Consider the following 22,612-nt stretch of genomic DNA (forward strand, 5'->3'; position numbering starts at 1 on the left):
AGGCTGCCCCAGTGGTGCGCAACCCTCACCGTCCATTGTCACTTCCCCGTAGATGCGACACGATTGCTCTGGGTGAGCATTCAAACTGAAATCCCGCATCCTGGGGCAAGAGGCCTGAGTCCAGCGTGGTGGCCACTTTACTTCAGTGCAGGTAGAGAGCTTGGTATGGACATGAGAAGAATGATGTCCTGAAGACATGCCAGGAATTGAATAGGTGTAAGTTCAGGGGTATCTTATATAAGTGCACAGGATTGGAAGGTGAGGCTGACTAGAAATCACTGTCTCCTTCACTCCATTGTCCAAATGGGGGAAAGCAAAATATAAATAGGTACTTACCCAGTGATCAGAATTAGCTTTCTTTAATTCTTTAAGTCTAAGTGGCAATCCCAGTATAATATATGTATGTATGTATATATATGTATGTATAAACATATGCATGTTATGATAAATATATATCCCCTGTATATGATATGTATCCCCTACATTTTATAAATATATATCTATATTTATCACATATAAATATATATATGGTTGGGCAAAGCTACCTCCACAGAATAACAACTGGGAAGGCTATGTTGGATGACAGAATCAGGACCTGACAATGAAAGCTGGACTGAGTAGCTAAATTAAATAATATGAAATTGAAGGTGAGTCAACAGTGCAATGTGCATGTCTGTGGACTTCCGGCCTGGTGAAACTTGCTCTCCTGAGTGGGGAAGTGAGTGCGTTCTGCATTGCTCTGCACGAGTCACACCCCACCCAGGGGGATCTGGCTGCTACCCTGGGCTGTTGGATGAAGAAATACATATTGCAAAATTTTCTGAGAAGAGTGCTAAGGAACACCTAGAGCAATCCAAATGAGAAAAAGTTGAGAGAAGAATGATTGGCCTGGAGATGAACCACCTTGGTGCACAGGCCTGCCCCAGAACACATGGGGAATGACCTCTGTAAGGCCCAACTAGGAGGAGGGGATGGAAGGTGCAGTACAGAACAGTAAGAGCTTTTCAAAGAGAGGACAGGCTGCCCCACATGGTAGCGATCTGGTCACCCCTGGAGGTACTCAAATTGGCCATCTCCTTGGCTGGGATGCTGAAGAGAAGATTCAAATGTCACATGGATGTGACCCTGAGACCCATGGCACATGACACGTGACACTCTTCAACATGTGGAAATAGTAGAGTATCCGGTTTAGGGCATTCACATACAGCTTTATAGATACATAGATACGTTGATATATAGATGTGTATCCCAAATGAGAGATTCAGGAGAAAATGTGGAAAACTTGTGCAGTGTACATCTTCTACTCCAAAGGACACAGAGACATCCTGTGACATTCTCAGATCCAAAGAAGGTAGAGTGGTCCTGACTAAGGTCGACATGGTCATCATTTCTTTAGCAAGTGCAATCCCAGACGATGCCCTCTTGTGGGTGGCTTACCTCCTAGTCAGCTGTGCTCTTTCATAGTCTAGGCCCTTCCATCCTCTCCAAATGAACTGCAGTTGATGTGCTGACAAGCTTGAAGAAAGTGATCAAAAGCAGATTGAAACTCACTGTCGACAAGAATGTTCTTCTGCGTGGCTGAGTTGGGAGACATCTGAGAGTTTAGACATCAGGAATTGCTTAGGGCGAACAAATTTCAATCCCCTGGGTAATCATCTTTCAACCTCATTTGTCCCTGAGAAGTGTCCATCGAAGACTTGCTGTAGTTCTGTCTCTTGTCCTGCAAACCGGTACCCCCTCCAGACATGGTAGTGCTAGCTTGCTCACCAGTGGAAACATTCTTTGAATGGAAATAGTCATTTATGCTGGTGACATATGATCTTTAATTTCTGGAGATGACTTTTAAATTTTTTCTATTACTCTAGGACTTTTCCTATCTCTTCCATCCTTTTTCATTCCAAATGAATTATATTTTCAGTGGACATGTCTTTACAATAAAGACAGTGCTTTGTAAAAACAGTTAAATTGGGTTCTTTTAGACAAGGGTGATATGTAGCTTTGTTTCCGACTGCAGGAAAGTTGGGAAACAATAGTTGATCTGTTGGGACTTAAGCTGGAGTTAGTCTTTTCAGTTTCTGTTTTTGGTTTATTTCTTTACTCTGCTGGTTTAAATCTATCTTAAAGGCACAAATAGCATGGGGTGTAACAACATCTGGAACATGGTAGAAAGTGGGCTGAAAAAGAAAACAAGTGATTCTTCATTCGGTAGCGGTACCATTTCATGAGTGGCCAACCACCACGGCTCTCAGACATGGTTAAACCCATGGGGAGCCTTAGAGAACATCGGGTCCTACCGCCTCACTTTACTGACAGCTTTGCAGCCTCCCTCAGTTGCCATTGTTCCCCACATCTGGGCAAGCTGATGAGAAAGCTTGGGCACCCCCCGCCTTTAGCACCCAGGCAGGAGATTCAAACCACACAAGGCCCCGCCCACCTGTGGGAGACTTCACCTCTGCCCACCCCCCAATCACAATAAAAACGCTGGTGGGGGTCTTCTTTCCTTGCTTTCCCAAGCCATTTTGGACCATCTTGGGAACCCTGCCCTGCTCTCCCCAGAAAAACCCCGTTATGTAATTAATAAACCTTTTCACACCCTCTTGGTGTTTGTTTGGCAACATCAGTCTTGACATTGGAACTGAATTTGGGGTGGATGACCACAGCACAACTCTGAGGTATGTATTGTTATAACGAGCGTGTTACTGATGAGGAAACTGAAGGATAGGGGGGTCAAAGTAATGCACAGGGGTTGTGAAAAAGCTTACAAAATTACAGAAACCACTTCTGAAAATAAATACACTGCTACGATTTTCATTCAGACCTACCTGAGAATGTTCTATGGCTAGTGTGTGCCATTGAAATGTAAGCAAAGGTTCTACGACCAATCTTTGACTTCTAATTAAAGTTCCTACCCAAGGTCACACAGCTAGTAAGTGATGGAGCTGGGATTGAAACCCAGGCCCTGGGGCTCTGGAATCAACACTCTAAACATCTCAAACTAAGGTCTGCCTGATAGCAAAGCCTGTGCTCTTTCCACTGTAGCAGTAGAATTAAACCTGGGTCTCATGAAGCTGTAGAAAGGCTGTGCAGAATCATTGTCACCATCATCATCATCGTGCTATATACCAGACAGTGTGCTAAGTTTTTTATTGACTCTTTTTACAACTCTGTAAAGTCAGTACCATTATTATCCCCATTTTACAGATAAGGAAATTGGAGGCTCAGAAAGGTTAGGAAACGTGCCCAAGGCCACACAGCTAGTCAGCAGAGTAGCTGGCTTGGGAAGCTCCATGGGTTGATATGTTAGAGGTCATAGTCTAATGTTCATTTGAAATGTGGGCGTTTTGGATCCTAGGTCTGTAATAATAAAGGTCAAGTTTTCCATGTATTGAATGGTTAGCCCTTTCCATGCATCATCCTAGTTAAACTTAATGCTATAACATAAGTACTGCTTTTATCCCCATTTTATAAATGAGTCACTTGAGTCTCAGAGAGGTTAGCAGAACATGTTAGAGGAACGCCAACTAATGTGTGGACCTGGGGAGGAGCTGAGCTTTGAAGTTTGTCTGATTAGAATGCCCAAGCCCTGGAAGACTTAACTTGCTGGGTTTGTAGTTTGAGCCTCAGGTCTCTGCCCGCTGAAAGTACACAATCTCTAGCAAGGACCCAGCCATATCTTTAGGATTTTAAAACACAACCAGCTGCTCTGCCCTGGCCCTCCCCCCATCAGCACCTCTTGAGCTGTTGCAGCGTATTCCTGCTCAGCACCTCCTGTCAGATGCCTCGTTCTTGCTGATTTCGGGGACTGGACTGTCACTGGAGTTGCCCTGGCTGCTGTGGCTACTCAGGCAGCACATGCTGCAAGGCCCTGTTATCTCTGGGACCGCTCTTGCTGGTATGTTAAGGATTTATTCAGTAGGAAAGGAAGAAGGAAAGGAGAACGTTCTGTGGCCCATATGTATATTTCTCCTCGTGCATACGCTGGCTTTTCTAGGCCTGGAAATGGAAATGCACATACCCAGCAAGGAGAGTGCTGGGTGGACCCACAGAAAATGGAGAAGAATGCAACCACTGGGGGAGGCCCAGGCGTGATCCTTAGAACCCATAAACTCCCACCAAGTCAGCCCTACCACAAAAACTGAAAAGTGGATGCAATTCCTTCAGATTTCTTTACCCGAGATTACAACGTGAATCTAATTATCTTCCCATAGAGAAAGTTCATGTTCACACAAGCTGGAGATGGCCCTAGGACTTACGTGGACCCAAAGAGGGATGGAGAAACATTACCTGCAGTTATTGTTAAACATCTTCAGAGAGTCAGAGATTTCAGGGGTTAGCAAGGAGACTGAAGCAGTGAAAGTACTTCATAGGAGTAGAAAGAGCCCTTGAGTCGGAGTGAGCAGGTTTGGCTAAGCGAGTTAGTTGTTCCAGCTCTGCTTGACCTTGGACATGCCCTCGCCTTTCCCTTCTTGGGCCCTTCAAGTCCTTCCTCATTTGAACTTCAGTGATCTATGCCCTTTCTTTCCTTTTCTCTTTTTTTTAAGGTTACTTATAGCTCTAGCATTATTCGATTGCATTGAAGAAAATGACAAACCTTCATCAAGTACCTCATCGTATGTGCCTCAGCAAGCCTCCCCTGTGCAAGTTCCTCGAATAAAGCTACATCCAAAAAGCTTGGGGAACACAAAGGCAGGAGGAGTCAGGACCGGTGTCTCAGAAAAGGTGCCTCTGAAGCTGGGCCGTGAAGGATGAGAGGCAGAAAACAAGAGCAGGCAGCGAGAAGAGCACACGCTCTTCTGAATCACCTGAAATGGCGAAAGGCTCAGAAAGAACCTGGCTCGTTTCCAGGAACCTGGGAGCCATGGGAAGTTTGGTATTGCTGTCGGGATGTGGGTGGTGGTGGGCAATGAGGCTGTGGAGCTAAGAAGCCAGGAACAAATCATGGAGGACCTTGAATGGCTGGGCAAGGAGTTAGCACTTTGTGCTGTGGGCAGCACAGGTTGCCAACAGAGGTTCTTTAGAAGTGGGGTTGCATAATCACATGGTTTCTGCAGGACTATCCCTCAGGTCTCAGTATGGAGGAGGATCTGGAGCGGGGAGACTCTGGAGGCCTAGAGACCAATTAGGATGCTAGTGCACAAGTGACAGACAAAGGACAAGGGCCCTCTGGTGGACGGTGATGTACACCTCCTGATGTTCACGCCCTGTGTGATCCCCTCCCTTCGAGTGCAGGCTGACCCTAGTGTCTCGTTCCTGAGAACAGATACAGCAAAGGTGACGGGATGTTGCTTCCGACATTAGGTTACAGAAAGACTGTGACTTCTGAAGCCAGCTGCCATATTGTGAACTGTCCTGTGGAGGGGCCCAGATGGCAAATCACTGATGTCTCTGGTCAAAAGCCAGCTAGGACCAGAGGCCCATTTGCAGCCACTTGAGTGAGCTGGGAAGCAGATCTTCTGAGGCATACCAGCAAGAGCCGTAGCAGTGACTTTGGAAGCAGACCCTTCCCCACTGGAGCCTTGAGCCAACCGTACCCCCAGCCACCGTCCTGGCTGCAGCTTGTGAGAGACCCGGAGCCAGCTAAGCTGGGCCTGGATCCCTGGCGACAGAAACGGTGAGTAATTAGTATCTGTTGTTTTATACTGCTAACATTTGGGCTCATTTCTTACACAGCAACGGAGAAGTAACAACAAGAGCCAACCAAGGCAATGGGAGGGAAGAACAGATTGATTCTGGAAATGGTAGGAAGTTGGGTTAGAGCGTGAGGGGGAAAGAAGTGTCTAGGCAGACGTGAGTGCTCTTTAACTGAGATGGAAAATAGAGTGGAAGGTGTTGGTCTGGGGAGCAAAATGATGAGTTAGTTTGGTCCAGCCAAAGTTTGAGTGACCGTGGGACACACCAGTAAATATAGTCAAGAGGCAGTTGGGTCCAAAGGACTGAGCCTCAGGGAAACCATACAGACTGAACTTTTGGGAAGATCAATGGAGGGAGGCTGAGAACGTGCAGAAACCAAGGCCAGAACCCAGAGATGTTCAACAGTTAAGAGACTGTCCTTTATCATCAGACAAGTGTCAGTCGTGTGTGTGTGTGTGTGTGTGTGTGTGTGTGTGTGTGTGTGTGTGTTGTCTATGTATTGGATTGGCCAAAAAGTTCGTTCGGGTTTTTGTAAGATGTTATGGAAAAACCCGAATGAACGTTTTGGCCCACCCAATGTATCTTCTCCCAAGCAGTTACATCCCATTCTAAAATACTTTTCCGGGTTTGAAACATGGCAGACCACGTGGACCAGCAACAAACTACCAACACCATAGTACAGCCCCTGGATCTTCGCAGCCTCAGCCTGGATGAGCGAATCTGTGACAACTGTAGAAATTGATGAAGAAACATATGAACAGATATACAAATCAACAAAATGGAATATTCCGATGCTCTTTGTCTGGGGAGATGGTGGTGTGCTAGTTGCCCTGCCATTGACAGTTGGCTGAAACAATTTATCCAGTGTGGAAAACAGGAGATTTTGTATGATTGCCTGTTTAAATGTAGAAGATATTCAAAAGACAAACTGGCATACATTTTTATATTAAGAAATAGCCAAGAATTCTTCCACTCCTGAAATAAGTTGATTTGCAGATAACTCACAAATTCTTAAGCTAAATGGCATTTTTCTTTTTCTCCAACCCTTTCAATAAATGTGACCACCAGGATGCAGAAAAATAAAATAAAATACTTTTCATTTGCTTTGCAGCCATTTTGCATCCCAGTTTTACCTCACTGAAGACTCCAAAGTTAGTGAATCTCTCCACCTTTCAGGTCTACCTGAGCCTCTCCAAATGGGACAAGTTCCAGTTGCAAGACTGCAAGCGAATCTGCTGTTGATTTCCACTGCTTGTAATTATTGGGAACATCTCTAGAGTTTATATGTTGTTTACACACTCAGCTTAATTTATTCTTTGCAAATAAATCATATAAAGTAGCATAGCAGGAGAGCTTGTTACAGGAAGAAGTGTAGTACATGGCGAGTCTAGGAGATGTCAAGTTGACCCAGAGATCTTTTTCAGGGGTCGGTGGTGGTGAGAGTGTTTTTAGCTAACCTGCAGAATGTAAACAGAGCCTGCAGACAGACTGAAAGACAGCTCTATCAGCTCTGCTGGAGGTGTTGACACTACTATCCTACCCAGGGTGTGAGCACAGAAGCTTGTTACCATTCCAATTTTGCTGAACTGCTTGGGGCTTTTGACATTACAGATATCCTGTTCCTGCACAGAGAGGCTGGTAGAAGATTCTTAAAGGTAGAAGGCACCTTTAGAGGTCTTTTTAGAATAGGGTGCACAGACTAATTCTGAACGTTTCAAACTGTGTACTTGCAAATGATCCATGGTTTTTCAATTGAGCAATTAATAAAGCAGCAAATAGAGAGAATTCAAGTGAGCAATATTAGTAGATGGAATTGGCTTTTATTACCATACAAAACCACATTAAATTTGATGGAGCAATAGTTCGCTTGCACAGAAGTGATCTGTCTATGAATGATAGTAGTTGTGTGCAGAATCCTGTAGCACCAAACTAAAGTTACTTATAAAACGTCATCCTCTTCACTTTAAAAGTTCAAGAACTTAGGCTCCTTTTCTTGTGTTCTCTGTTTACACCACCTCCCTCTTTGTGCACCCCCAGCCGAGGGACAACAGAGATTCCCGTCTCTGGATCCTACCACTTCGCAGTTTCACTGCCATGGCGCCTGGTCAAGTCTTTCTCTCTTGCCTGAAGCAAAATGAAACAACCTCTTGGCTAACCTCCCTGCCTCCAGTCTCTTCTGTCGCCAATGTGTCCTCCACACCACCATCAGCTTGATCTTTATAAAGCACTGAACAAAATCCTTTTGTGGTTCCCACTGAGTACAGGATCAAGGACCTTAGTGAAGCATTCACGGCCCACAAGTAGGACCTTTTCTACCTCTCCAGCCTCAATTCCCACAACATCTCTCCACCCCCTTTCTCTGCAGCCGTGCTATTTGACCACACGAAGTTCCCTGACTCCGAGGTGTATGACCGCGAGTCTTTCTCATGCTGTTCTTTCAGCCTGAAGTGTCCGCCACTCCTTCTCTTCCTAAAAAAGTCCTACATGCTGTAGAAGGTGCAGCTTAAACCATCTCTTCTCCAGGAAGCCCCTTCTCTGGCCCCTCTCGCAGACCCTGGCTCTTTGGTGCAATGGCTCCCATTTCATTCTGTCTCAAGACAGAGTCCCTGTTGACTTTGCCTCTCCAACCCTATATTGTGAGCCCCTAACTTCCTGTTGTCCCCAGATCCTTGCACACTTCCTGACACATAGAATGCCTTAAAAATGTTGATGGGATAAATAAATCGTGGGCTTTGGCAAAGCTTTTCAAACACATTTCAAAAGTCCCTGATGGTTTCATATTTAAATAAAAGTTAACATTCAGTAAATGTTTTGAATAATATCTACTAAGTATTATACATTTTTTGGGTTTTTTTGCTCATCAGGAATTTCCAAGATGCGCATATAAATGGATATTAATAAAATCTAAGAGTAAAACATACAGGCGAATGTAAACTTCTGCTAAATTTTCCTGACATTTCCATAGAGAATAACATTTTAAAAATAAATGCTCTCTTAATTACTTTTTAAAAAACAGGAGCCCTTTTTCTCAATGAAGGTTTCCTTTAACACACAAAGTGCTTAAAATGAGTTTTGAGCAGAGCTGCTACCACAAGAACCAGTTGGAGATTTAATCTAGGTTTTGAGTAACTGAAAAGATTTCTTTTTCTTTTTTTTTTTTTTGGCCACACCATGCGGCTTGTGGGATCTTAGTTCCCCGACCACAGATTGAACCCCAGGCCCTTGGCAGTGAAAGCGTGGAGTCCTAACCAGTGGACCGCCAGGGAATTCCCTGAAAAGATTATTTTGTTTTTCTTTTGGTAATGATTTGATCTTTTCCATCTACCCTCCAACTGAGAAGAGGTTCACTGTCAAGGTGGCTAGAAACATAGTCAACTTTATTAAAGGCAGCTTGGGAGATAGTTGTAAAAATCATTGAACAGAGAGATAGGATACCCAAGTTCTAGTTCATTGATTCTGGCATTAACAAGCTAAGTGGGGACTTCCCTGGTGGCGCAGTGGTTAAGAATCCACCTGCCAATGCAGGGGACACGGGTTCGAGCCCTGGTCCGGGAAGATCCCACGTGCCGCGGAGCAACTAAGCCCGTGCACCACAACTACTGAGCCTGTGCTTCAGAGCCTGCGAGACACAACTACTGAGACCGCGTGCCACAACTACTGAAGCCCGTGCACCTAGAGCCTGTGCTCCGCAACAAGAGAAGCCTCCATGTTGGGAGCCCGCACACCGCAATGAAGAGTAGCCGCCGCTCGCCGCAACTAGAGAAAGCCCACGCACAGCAACGAAGACCCAGCACAGACAAAAATAAATAAGTTAATTAATAAATTAAAAAAAAAAAACAAGCGAAGTGACCTTGTCCTGTTTGGATTCCTCTGGGCCACAGTTTCCCTCAATGTAAAATGAGGGTACTTGACTGGATGATTTCTGAGGACTCTTCCAGCTCTAATAGACTAGGTTAGGAGAATGCATTTGACTTTGAGGTAGCATCTGGTGTGTACAGCAGCCCTTAGGACTGAACACGCTGCCTCCCAAACACCTCTGCTACCATCATCCACGAGGGTGTTTTGTTTTTGTTGTTTTCAATAGCTGCTTTATTGAGATATAATTCAATACCGAAAAACTCATCTATGCAAAATGTACAATTCAATGGTTTTTAGTATATTCAAAGAGCTGTGCAACCATCATCACAATTGATTTTAGAACTTTTTCATCACCCCAAAACGAAACCCTGTACCCATTAACAGTCACTCCCCAGTTCCTCTCAATCCCTCCAGCCCTAGGCAACCACTAATCTACTTTCTGTCTCTAAGGATGTGCCTGTTCTAGACATTCTCATATATGGAGTCATACAATGTGAAGTCTTTAATGACTGGCTTTTTTCACTTAGCATAATGTTTTCAAGGTTCACCCCTGTTGTAATAGGTATCAATACTTCATTTCTTTCTTTAAAATAAACTTTACAGGAATTCCCTGGTGCTCCGGTGGTGAGGACTTGGCACTTTCAACTGCCGCGGTCAGGGATCCCCTGGTCGGGGAACTAAGATTCCACAAGCCACGTGAGGCCAATAAGTAAACAAACAAACAAACAAATAAAATAAACTTTACTTTTTAGAACCGTTTTAGATTTACAGAAAAATTGACACTATAGTACAGAGATTTCCTATATACTGCCATACCCCGTTTCCTCAATTATTAACATCTTACAGTAGTATGGTACATGTATTACATTAATGAACCAACAGTGATACATTATTACTAAATAAACTCATGCTTTATTCAGATTTCTTCAGTTTTTACCTAAAGTCATGTTACTGTTCCAGGATCCTATCACGGATACCATAATACATTTACATTACATTGAATCGCAATGTCTCCTTAGGCTACTCCTGGCTATGACAGTTTCTCAGACTTTCCTTGTTTTTGATGACCTTGACAGTTTTGAGGATTTCTGGTCAGATATTTTGTAGAGTATCCTCAATTGGGATTTGTCAGATGTTTTTCTCATGATTAGATTGATTATGGGTTTCGGGGAGGAAGGCCACAGAGGAAAAGTGCCATTTTTATCACATCACATCAACGTACATACTATCAACATGACTTGTCACTGCAGATGTTGACTGTGATCTTCTGGCTGAGGTAGTGTTTGTTAGATTTGTCCTCTGCAAAGTTACTCTTTTCCAGAAGAAGTAAAGCTGTCACTGTTTGCAGATGACATGATTCTATGCATAGAGAATCCTAAAGATGCTACCAGAAAACTACTAGAGCTAATCAATGAATTTGGTAAAGTAGCAGGATACAAAATTAATGCACAGAAATCTCTTGCATTCCTATACACTAATGATGAAAAATCTGAAAGTGAAATTAAGAAAACACTCCCATTTACCATTGCAGCAAAAAGAGTAAAATATCTAGGAATAAACCTACCTAAGGAGACAAAAGACCTGTGTGCAGAAAATTATAAGACACTGATGAAAGAAATTAAAGCTGATACAAATAGATGGAGAGATATACCATGTTCTTGGATTGGAAGAATCAATATTGTGAAAATGATTATACTACCCAAAGCAATCTACAGATTCAATGCAATCCCTAGCAAATTACCAATGGCATTTTTTACAGAACTAGAACGAATCATCTTAAAATTTGTATGGAGACACAAAAGACCCCGAATAGCCAAAGCAAACTTGAGAAAGAAAAATGGAGCTGGAGAAATCAGGCTCCCTGAATTCAGAATATACTACAAAGCTACAGTAGTCAAGACAGTATGATACTGGCACAAAAACAGAAATATAGATCAATGGAACGGGATAGAAAGCCCAGAGGTAAACCCACGCACATATGGTCACCTTATCTTTGATAAAGGAGGCAAGAATACACAGTGGAGAAAAGACAGCCCCTTCAATAAGTGGCGCTGGGAAAACTGGACAGCTACATGTAAAAGAATGAAATTAGAACACTCCCTAACACCATGCACAAAAATAAACTCCAAATGGATTAAAGACCTAAATGTAAGGCCAGACACTATCAAACTCTTAGAGGAAAACATAGGCAGAACACTCATGACATAAATCACAGCAAGATCCTTTCTGACCCACCTCCTAGAGAAATGGAAATAAAAACAAAAATAAACAAATGGGACCTAATGAAACTTGAAAGCTTTTGCACAGCAAAGGAAACCATAAACATGACGAAAAGACAACCCTTAGAATGGGAGAAAATATTTGCAAATGAAGCAACAGACAAAGGTTTAATCTCCAAAATTTACAAGCAGCTCATGAAGCTCAATGCCAAAATAACAAACAACCCAATCCAAAAATAGGCAGAAGACCTAAATAGACATTTCTCCAAAGAAGATATACAGATTGCCAACAAACACATGAAAGAATGCTCAACATCGTTAATCATTAGAGACATGCAAATCAAAACTACAATGAGGTATCACCTCACACCAGTCAGAATGGCCATCATCAAAAAATCTACAAACAATAAATGCTGGAGAGCATGTGGAGAAAAGGGAACCCTCTTGCACTGTTGGTGGGAATGTAAATTGATACAGGCACTATGGAGAACAGTATGGACGTTCCTTAAAAAACTAAAAATAGAACTACCATACGACCCAGCAATCCCACTGCTGGGCATATACCCTGAGAAAACCATAATTCAAAAAGAGTCATGTACCAAAATGTTCATTGCAGCTCTATTTACCATAGCCAGGACATGGAAGCAACCTAAGTGTCCATCAACAGATGAATAGATAAAGAAGATGTGGCACATATATACAATGGAATATTACTCAGTCATAAAAAGAAACAAAATTGAGTTATTTGTAGTGAGGTGGGTGGACCTAGAGTCTGTCATACAGAGTGAATAAGTCAGAAAGAGAAAAACAAATACCGTATGCTAACACATATATATGGAATCTAAAAAACAAAAAAAAATGGTCATGAATAACCTAGGGGCAAGACAGGAATAAAGACGCAGACCTACTAGAGAATGGACCTGAGGACATGGGAAGGGGGAAGGGTAAGCTGGGACAAAGTGAGAGAGTGCCATGGACAGACATACACTACCAAATGTAAAATACATAGCTAGTGGGAAGCAGCCGCATAGCACAGGGAGATCAGCTCTGTGCTTTGTGACCACCTAGAGGGGTGGGATAGGGAGAGTGAGAGGGAGGGAGACGCAAGGGGGAAGAGATATGGGAACATATGTATATGTATAACTGATTCACTTTGTTATAAAACAGAAACTAACACACCATTGTAGAGCAATTATACCCCAATAAAGATGTTAAAAAAACAAAGAATTTTTGGAGGAGATGGCAATTTTATATGTAGATATTTAGGGAATTTAATGAGTGTAAATCTTTATTTTCAATGAATAAAATGAGGAATTTGACTTACTCTACTTAACTTCAAATAAAAAATCTAGGGAAAAGTAACCTAACATTTTAAACATATTTAAGCTCAATATAGAGATACTTTTATGAAAATAGCAGAATTTAACTTATGAGTTACCCTAGAAAATAGTATGCTTCGTTTCATAGGAACAGTTCACGCTATGACTGCTAGAGTTGCTATAAATGTGGCAGCGTGTTGAGTTAGATGACTTCTAAGACTCCCTCCAACTCTTGGATTGTATTATTCGGAGCGGGGCAGGGCAGGGAGACAGGGAGAGAGACAAAGAATGGAAAAAATACTTCTCTGCAACCATATTAGTTACTCTAATTTAAAAAATGTGATAAAAAAGGTTACTCTTTTCCCCCTTTCCTTTAGTATTCTCTTTGGAAGGTAGTCACTATGAGTAGCCCAGAATTAAGGGGTGCAGAGTTATGCTCCACCTCTCCGAAGCCAGAGCATTTACGTAAATTATTTAGACTCTGCACAGGCGATTTGTCTCATGCCCTCCCCTCATTTCTGTATTTACTTATTTATATCAGTGTGGGTGATGCATATTTGTTGTATACTTTGGGTTGTAATGCAACTACTTTATTCATTTTGTTGCTCAAATTGTTCCAGATTCGGTCATTGGGAACTCTTTTAGGTGGCTCCGATATCCCTTTGACACACCTCCATTATTGTGGTCCTCCCTCCCTTCCTTCCTTGCCTTCTTTCTTACCTTACCTTACTTTCTGGCACTGCAGACTCATTTTGCATATTTCTGGCTCCAGTCCTAGAAGCAGTCATTTTCCCAAAGATGCCTGGTTCCTTCCATTGAAGAATGATGTTAGAAACTAAGATCTGGATTCTAGATGTGTTTGTTGCTACTGGCATGTCATTGTTTCTTGGCCTTCTCATCAGCTGACAGAGCTAGGTAATACATGTGCATATACTAACCTTGTATATATACAAGTACTCAATTTCTTTTTATTGCAGAATAATACTCCATCGTATGGATATACCACATGTTATTCATCCGTTAATCAGTTAATAGGCAATTAGGTTGCTACCACTCTTTGGCTATTATAATGCCACTATGAACATTAGTGTGCACATTTTTGTGTGCACCTATGTTTTTGTTATCCCTAGGAGTAGAATTTCTGGGTCATATGGTAACTTGATGTTTAACTTTTTGAAGAACTGTCAGCCTGTTTTCCAAAGTGACTTCACCACTTTACATTCCCACCAGCACTACATAAAGATTCAATTTCTCTACATCCTCGGCAACACTCGTTATTGCCTATTTTTAAAGAATTATTACTGCCATCCTAGTTAACGTGAAGTGGTATCTCATCATGGTTTTGAGTTGCAGCTCTCTGATGACAAATGATGTTGAGCATCTTTTCATGTGCTGGTTGCCCATTTGTATATTCCCTTTGGAAAAAAATGCCTATTCAAGTCCTTTGCCCATTTTTAATTGGGTAATTTGGTTTTTTATTATTGAGTTTTAAGTCTGTATATAGTCTAGATACAAGCACCTTATCAGATACATGATTTGTACATATTTTTTTCCTATTCTGTGGGTTGTCTCTTACTTTGTTGATGGCGTCCTTTGAAGCAGAAACGTTTAATTTTGAGGAAGTCCAATGTATCTATTTTTTGTGTGTTTATGTTTTTGCTGTCATATGATTTGTTCATTTTTAATGGTGATGTTCTATTTTGCCTTCTTTGTATAGCAAGAACTGGCCTCAGCAATGAGAAACATCACTTGTGATGGTCGAAAATACAGAATCAGACCAGAGAGCACTAGCTCCTCCCTGAAGAGTCAACAGAGGTTCCTAAGAAAGGTGACAATCATCACTAACACATACTGCACAAAGCTGTGTGCCCGACACTGTGCTCAGCTCTCAAAGCATCTTTTTTTTTTTTTTTGAATCCTCAAAACAATCCAGAGACATTGTTGTTCCCACTTGAGGCTCCGTGTAAGTGATATCCTCAACTGCCTACAGCTGGTAAGGGATGGCGCCAAGGTGAGAGATTGTCTTGATTTTCATGGGCTTCCACTCCTCCCGTTATTTTCAAGCCCCCAGAGCCCCCATTCCTTAAACATGCAGCAAACACTCCACGTTATTTTTGAGAGCCTAATGTGGAATAGGCATTGTGCTAGGTATTGGTGAACAAACCAGGCACAGTCTTTGCCCTCAAGGAACTTACAGACTGGGAGCTAGACCAGCGATAGGCAAGATCATGCAAATAAACGTAAAATGACCATTGGTGTCAGTGCTGGAAAGAGGTGCCCAGTGCTGTGAGAGCTTAAAACAGGAGACCTGTCTTGTTCTGGAGGAGGGCACCATGGAAGCCTTCCCAGAAGTGATGTTTGAACTGAGATCTTCCAGAGGACATTGAACCATTTGAGGGAAGAGCTTGGGAAAGAACATTCCAGGAAAAGGGAACAGCGAGTTCAAAAGCCCTGAGGCAGGAAAGAAATTATGTACTTTTGCTGGTAGATTTTTGTTTTAATTATCAGGAAATCTGCACTTGATGTGGAGATTTGGGGGGACCCTGCAGATGCAAAACAAAATCTGCACTGTGCATAATAATCTGTATCTGAGAAAATTACTGGACTTCAAGATTTATTTAGATATGAAACCATCAGGAACCATGGCTTATTTATTCAGCAAACGTTTCTCAGTGGGACCCTGGGGGAGGGTGTTGAAGGAGGGAGGCACAGAAGTACACGGAGTTGATCAGGCAAAGCTTTGGAGGAGTTGGGACATTTTTTCTAAGAGCAATCAATAGGAAGCTACCAGAAGATTATGAAGAAGGGGAGTGACAGCGATAGGATTTCTGTTTGAAAAGTGGAGGGAACGCTCTAGGGAGAATGGATTGGTGAGGAGCAGAGTGGACGCAGGGAGAACAGGTAGGAGGCCACGGCAGTGGCCCAGCAAGCAATGACGGTGCTGTGGGTGAAGATGGTGGTGTTGGGGAGAAGGGACACAGCTTCCTGGGTTCCATTCAGCTGCATGGATGCTAGCTGGGTGCTCCCCTAGCCCCTCCTCTGCCTGGCCCAGGACCCACCCCCTGGGTTTGCTCTCCACCCCCCTCCCAAGAAGGGCAGTGAGAGTTGCTCAGGCCCCTGGGCTTATGTGCCTTCTGGTTCCTCAGTGGGCCCTGCTTCCCGCGGTCCAAGCCGTTCAGCTTGGCTCCCAAGGAGGTCTTTTTCTCCAGTGAGTGGGTCTGAAGAATGACGGTGCCGTCACTAATCTGCTCCTGTCCCCGCGTACTGAGGAGGGCGCTTGGCAGGAGGTTGCTCGGGTGTGTGCACTGCAGCCCCGAACCCGGAGGAGAGCTAGGGAATTGCTGCTGCTGGGGCCCCCTGCCCTCTCCTCGCCCCAAAACAAACGAAGGGAAAGCTTGAACTTTCTTCTTTCACAAGGAGACACATTTCTGTGTTTGTGACTGGGAGAGAATATGTCTTAAAGCTGCCTTTTCTGGTGACAACAGGAATACAATCCTATCGGAGAAAATTGGAAAGTACGAATAAATAGAAGGAAGACTAACCAGTATTCACACCACTACCCTGCATTTTTGTATATTTTCCCAGTCATATATACTTATTTTTAAATAGGTCATACATACTGAATATACTTGTGCATCTTGCTCTTTTCACTTTGTGTTTTAAGCATTTCCCTGTGTCGTTAAAACCTCTCCACACACAATTTTTAGTATCTGCAAAGTAGTCTTTGTTTTTGAAAACATATTTTACATAACTTTTTCCTATCTGTTGAAGAGTTGGCTTGTGTGTAACTTTTACCGTTGCAAGGAGGTCTGTGCTGAACGTCTTTGTTTATCAATCTTTACCTGCATTTTGGATGCCCTCTCCCCCTATAGATGTCTAGGAGGGAGACTAATGAGGGGAGTTGTATAGACAAGCCAGGAAAGAAAATCTCTGTGTAGGATAATTCCCATCAAAAGGTAACTCTGCTCCTATCAGGGGGTGTAAAGGATGGGCCGTGCTTTTCCCTCTGTAAGGACCCCGTGCTCCCCACGTCACTTCTCCATTCGCCAAGCAGTGGCCACTAGGTGTCTGTGTGTCAGGAATTACTTCTTTTCTCTAGAGACCCCGCTGGATTAAGGGCTTGAGCGGCAGCTGGGGCTGGGATTTCATCGGTTTCTCTCCATCTTGTGGCAGAGCGGAGAGCCCTCCAGGCCTGGGAGTCTGGCTCCGCTATGCAGCCAGAGAACCAGCTAAGCAACCTTGAGCGCTGTCATTTCCCCTGTAGGGGCCAGTTTTCTCATATGTAAAACAAGCCGAAAAAGGCAGGAGTTGGGGATTGACCGGATTTTGTTATTGTTGCCATTTAAGCAGCAGAACCCTTATTTCAAATTAAATTTTACCAGAACCCTCATCTATAAAACAGATTAAGGGCCAACTGTCCCAGTAGAAGCAGGGGAGGAGTGGGAGGGGGGAGGGGATGCTCTAGTCGGAAAACTCTGGCCTAGAGGATGGAAGTTTCACTCCAGTTCAGTTCAGTTCAGTTCTCTTCCCTGTTGCTGAAGTTAAAAAACAATTATCTTTCATCTATATTTCAATCCTCCAAATGTGCTGATTGATGAAATCCTTTCTCTTAAAGGCAATTTGGAAATCAGACAAAGCCGTGGATGTTTAGAGAGGGAGTGAGCAGTGTGTGAGACCGGCTGAGAGGGTGACCCTGGCACTTCTAAGAAGGCAGAGCACAATGGACTCTTGGAAAGAAGCAGTGTCAGTTTATTCCCGCGTTGGCACCGCCCCCTCAGTGGGGCGGAATTGCTTGTTTTCACCCTCCCTTCCCTGGAGTCTTTCAGACCAAACTTGTGTCCACAATTGCTAGCAATCTGAACCCAGAGTCACCTACGGACAGGTATTTTATGAAGGCCCAAACACTGTGAAAGATATGAATAGGGGCGTGGATATGACAAGAGACTTTCCTCCCGCCCCTGGGACGTGGAGCACGGGGGAGGGGGGACCTGGTAGCCTGTGACTTTTCTCCGATCACTGCAGCAAGGCTGCGGCACCGACCGGCTCGAAGGGGCCCGAGGTCCGTGGCCCTGGGACGGGGAGAGGAGGGAGTGGTACCGAGGCCTCGCCACGCTGGACGCAGCAGGCCCGGGGGGAGCGCCGGCTGTAGGGCGACGTGCCCGGGCCTGTAAATCACCGCCGGGAGCCCTCCCACCCCGTGCGGTACAGTCGGGGATGGGGTGCGGCGGGTGGAGGGATGCAGTGCCAGCGTCTGCAGGGGAGGGGTGTTGCTGCCTTCCCTGGGAGACCCGACCTTTCTCGGAGAGGCGTGGTGAGCTTGGCCTCCGGGATCCGCAGGGATGTGTAAAAACCGGCTACGACCCCCGAAGCCGCAGAAAGCGCCCGCCCCTCCCCCCGAGGCCCACCCCGGCTCGCAGGTGAATGGCTGGCACGCACAAAGGAAGCCGGTTGGAAATGTGGAATTCGGACCAATTTACGGGAGATTCTGTCGCCCAGAGTCCAGCAGACCTCAAGCAAAGAAACCTGTGGTCAGGAGTGGATGAGGATAAAAAACAGTACACCAGGCCGAGCTTATTGGAAAGCCCGAGTTTATTCTGGGATAGCGAGGTAACAGGATTAGAGGGATTAAGGAAATCACCTCAAACAGCTGAGGAGGGGGTAAAAAAACACTGGTTCTATTTGTTTTCTTCCTAGGCCCCAGATACACTGGGGCCGTGTGGCCAGGCGCGAAACGAAAGGCCTTTCGGGGGGCACAGTGGAATGCCCAAGGGTCAGGGACGGAGGGAGAGTAGGGGGAGGGAGGGAGTCGAAAGCGGGCTCGAGGCTTGGGATGAGAGGGAGTCTCTTCTAGAAAACAAATCAGTGGACTGGGTTGACAAGTCAAAAAGAAAAAGCCATCGAAGGAGTTTGAGAGACCTTTTAAAATCTAAGGTGGACTTTTAAAAACCACACCTTCCAGCGTTGAATGCTGGCTCCGGCCGCTTCACCCACCACGGTTGAAATATATATTCGTTTCCTGCCAGGGATTCCTGTAATTATTTGTGTTTAATAGGCTAACTGATATTTCCGAAGGGTTTTCGTTTTGTAAATCGTTCAGCTTGGCTCGAGTGTCTTCCCGCCCCAGTGCACAAAGGTAAATGTGCCCCTTTGGAGGCCGGTTTCCGCGGCCGCGGCGGCCCCTCCCCGCCCCGCGTGGCCGCCGCCGCGATCAACAAGTGCGTGGCCGCGGGGTGCCTGCCTCAGCCGGCGTGTGCTCGCTCCTAGGAGACGCTCACAGGAAGACAAATCGCTTTCTCCTCGGAGTTTCAGTTGAAAATATCGGGAGCCTCTCTCTGTGTTTGGGCTCACCGGTAGTTAAAAAGGAACCATTTCAGGTCACACAAGCCTCTCCCCAGCCTCCCACCCCTGGCCCCGGCATGGGACCCCGGCATGGGTCGTAATACCGAGTGATGGTCTCCTCCCTAAGCCGCATCTAAAGTTTCAGGCCCGCAAAATTACCAGGACTCCATTATGTTGGTTATAAAATTTATTGATCTCTCATTTAGGAATTCGGAGTAAAACCTTGAAAAACCTGAAACAAAATAGACCCTTATCCCCACCACCCAAACGAAATCCAAATACGTTAGCGCGACGAAATATCAAACAGATCACGGCAGAAATCACCAACTCAGTAGCCTAAATGCTGACTGGACAGAAGCTGTCCCGCGGCCAGGGGCGGCGAGGCGGGAGACACACGCACACCTGGCTATAAATTAACATCTGCTTTGGCTGCCGCGCCGCTCCGAGCGGTCAGCGCCCCGCCCCCCACCCCCCGCAAAGCCCACGAGGAAAACAGATGCAACGCTACTGGGGGAGGAGGCGTTGCAGTTCTCAGGCTAGCCTCACCAGAGAGTATGTTTCTCCCATCCACTCACTCGGCTAACAGCAAACTAACGAAACAACATTTTCAAATGCAACAGAAAAACCCAGGAACCCAGGAGGAGAAGGGGGGTGCTGCTTTTTCTTTGCAAACAACACAGCGATTCCCAGCCTACAAAAGGGGAGGGAGGGGCAACGGAGAGAGGCAGGCGAGCTCGAGAAAGTCCCATTTCCGCCACTCCGGACTCCTTTTTGCTTTTGTACAAAACCCGACAGCTATAGCAAAACTTTCTGTCCTCCCCATCATCGGTACAAGGCAACAGTCCCAGGCAAGCAAAGCTAAACAACAAGGCGTCCCAACTCGGGGGTGCGGGGCGGGGTGGGGCGGAGAAGCGGCGAGCGCAGGCCGGTGCTCAGATGTGGGTCAGCGGCACCGTTCCGTTGACGGCAGTCCCGGCGCCCTGGTAGTGCTGGTGCACGCTGTGCAGGCGGCCGCCCGGCAGCGGCGAGGCGGCGTCAGCCGCGTCCCCGCCGGGCGGCAGGTACATGCTGATCATGTCGCGCAGGTCGCCGAGGCACGCGCGCTGCGAGTGCGACGCGATGGCGGGCGGCGGCGAGCTGGGCTCGGTCTTCACCACCGTGCCCATGGGGCCCAGGCTCATGGCGGCGGCGGCCGCGGCGGCGGCGGCGGTGGCTGGCTGCTGCCCGTAGGCGGCGGCGGCGGCGGCGGCGGCGGAGGGCGCCATGCCCCCGTAGCCCGAGGCGGCAGCCGCGGCGGCGGCGGCGTTCATGTAGCTCTGGGCGCCGGGCGGCATCATGGGGCTGTACTGCAGGCCGGCCATGTCGTAGCGGTGCATCTGCGGCAGCGCGGGCGGCGGCGGCGGGCTGCTCATGGTCGCGGGCTGCGCGTAGCCCAGCTGCTCCTGCACCAGCGAGTACGCGCCGTTGGCCCAGCCGTTCACGTGTGTGTACGTGTCCAGGCGCTGGCCCACGCCCACCGGGCTGCTAGCGGCGGCGGCGGCGGCAGCGGCGGCGGCGGCGGCCGCGGCTCCGGGGGGCAGCAGGCCGCCGGGCAGGGAGTACTTGTCCTTCTTGAGCAGCGTCTTGGTCTTGCGGCGCGGCCGGTACTTGTAGTCCGGGTATTCTTTCATGTGCACGGCGCGCAGCCGCTTGGCCTCGTCGATGAACGGCCGCTTCTCGGCATCGGTCAGCAGTTTCCAGTCGGCGCCCAAGCGCTTGCTGATCTCAGAGTTGTGCATCTTGGGGTTCTCCAGAGCCATCTTGCGCCGCTGCCCGCGGGACCACACCATGAAGGCGTTCATGGGCCGCTTCACCCGGTCCTGGTCACTGCCCCCGCCGCCGCCGCCGCCGCCGCCGCCGCTCGCGCCACCGCCGCTGCCGCCGCCTGCGTTCGCGCCGCCGCCTGCGTTCGCGGTACTCTTGCCTGCACCGCCCGGGGCTGCGGGGCCGCCCGCGCCTGCAGCTGGGGTGGGTGGCCCCGCGGGGTTCTTGAGTTCAGTCTCCAGCAGGCTGTACATGGCCTGGGCGGGAAGAAGGTGCGCCAGGGTGGCGGGAGGAGAAGGCGCTCCCGGGGCTGGAGCGGCCACGGTGAAAAGGCCTGGGGACTCCGTCGGAGGGGCGCTTGGGGGCCGGTGGGCCAGTGGGTCGGGCAGGAAGGGCAGTCTTGCCGAAGTGCTCAGCGCCAAATCAGCGGGAACCTGCAGGCTACTCGCACCTGATGCGTTGTCTCGGGCTGGTCGCATTCGCAGTCTGGCCGGGCGCTCTCCGGGCCTCTTATATACCTGCTCGGATCCCCCGGGGTTGGGGCTCGGTCCGCCCCTCGCTCCCGGGAGGCCCGGTGATTGACAGGCTCGCAGTGGTGCGCCCTGGCCAATCATCACGGAGCCGCCGTTCGGCCCCGCTGGAAAAAAAAAGTTCGGGGAGTCCTTTCGTTCACCCCCACGCCCCTCTTGGGCCCGGTGACGTGATGAGAGTTATTCAGGAGGCGGGAGTCCCGGGGAGCCGCTCAGAGACCACCAATTAGGGTCTCAAAAAGTTTGAAAGAACGAAACTCGAGGAGGTGACGGAGGGGGGAGGGGGAGCGCGAGCAGGTTTGGGGGGGCAGGGGGCGCCCACGGGGTTCAGAAAACAACTTTGCAGCCCTGTCAGTGACGAGAGGCGTCCGGTCCCGGGTCCACCCTGCAAAGCTTCCCGCTGTCTGCGCGGAGGTCCTCTGACCGCTTCTGCTGCCAGCGTTAGGGACACTAGGCATAGCCAGCTACCCAGGCGGGCTTGGGGACTCAGGGCGCAGCGGAGGTACCCCGGGCTGCGGCTCCGAGAAGCCCTCCCAGGAATCGGCCCCTGTCCAGATGGACCCTCCGCTGGGAAGCCTCGGGCCAGCGCGCCCAGTACAGAGCGGGGGTCAGGGACCCGGGCTCGGGAGACAGGCTTCGGGACCGCGGAGCGCACGGGGGCGGCGAGGCTCCCGGTGGTTTGCGGGAGGGCGAGCAGTCAGACGCCCGCTGCCCCGGCCGGGCGGAGGCGCTCCCCTGCGGTGGTGCGACGAGGCGTGTGTGGGGGGCGGAGGGGGTGAACCGGCTTCGGCTCTCTTCTCCGGGCCCCCGCTTAGCGGCCCCTTTTTGTCTCTGCTCTCTGGCCATTTCGGTTTTTCCAGTCCGATGCCCCTGAGGGGGAGGGTCGGGCCCCTTGGAAAATCCGTTTTCATGG

General features: G+C 47.5%; 1 protein-coding gene across 1 annotated transcript; it reads right to left on the bottom strand.

The window, feature by feature from the left end:
* Positions 1 to 20,298: 20,298 nt before the first annotated feature.
* Positions 20,299 to 21,783, bottom strand: SOX3 (SRY-box transcription factor 3; the record flags this gene model as incomplete). The annotated part of the gene is made up of 1 exon (XM_082680937.1): positions 20,299 to 21,783. The coding sequence occupies one exon, from the start codon at positions 21,781 to 21,783 to the stop codon at positions 20,299 to 20,301; it is 1,485 nt and encodes a 494-aa protein (XP_082537063.1).
* Positions 21,784 to 22,612: the final 829 nt, after the last annotated feature.

Source organism: Grampus griseus (genome assembly GCF_964374135.1).
Source record: "Grampus griseus genome assembly, chromosome: X".
Taxonomy (NCBI): Eukaryota; Metazoa; Chordata; class Mammalia; order Artiodactyla; family Delphinidae; genus Grampus; species Grampus griseus.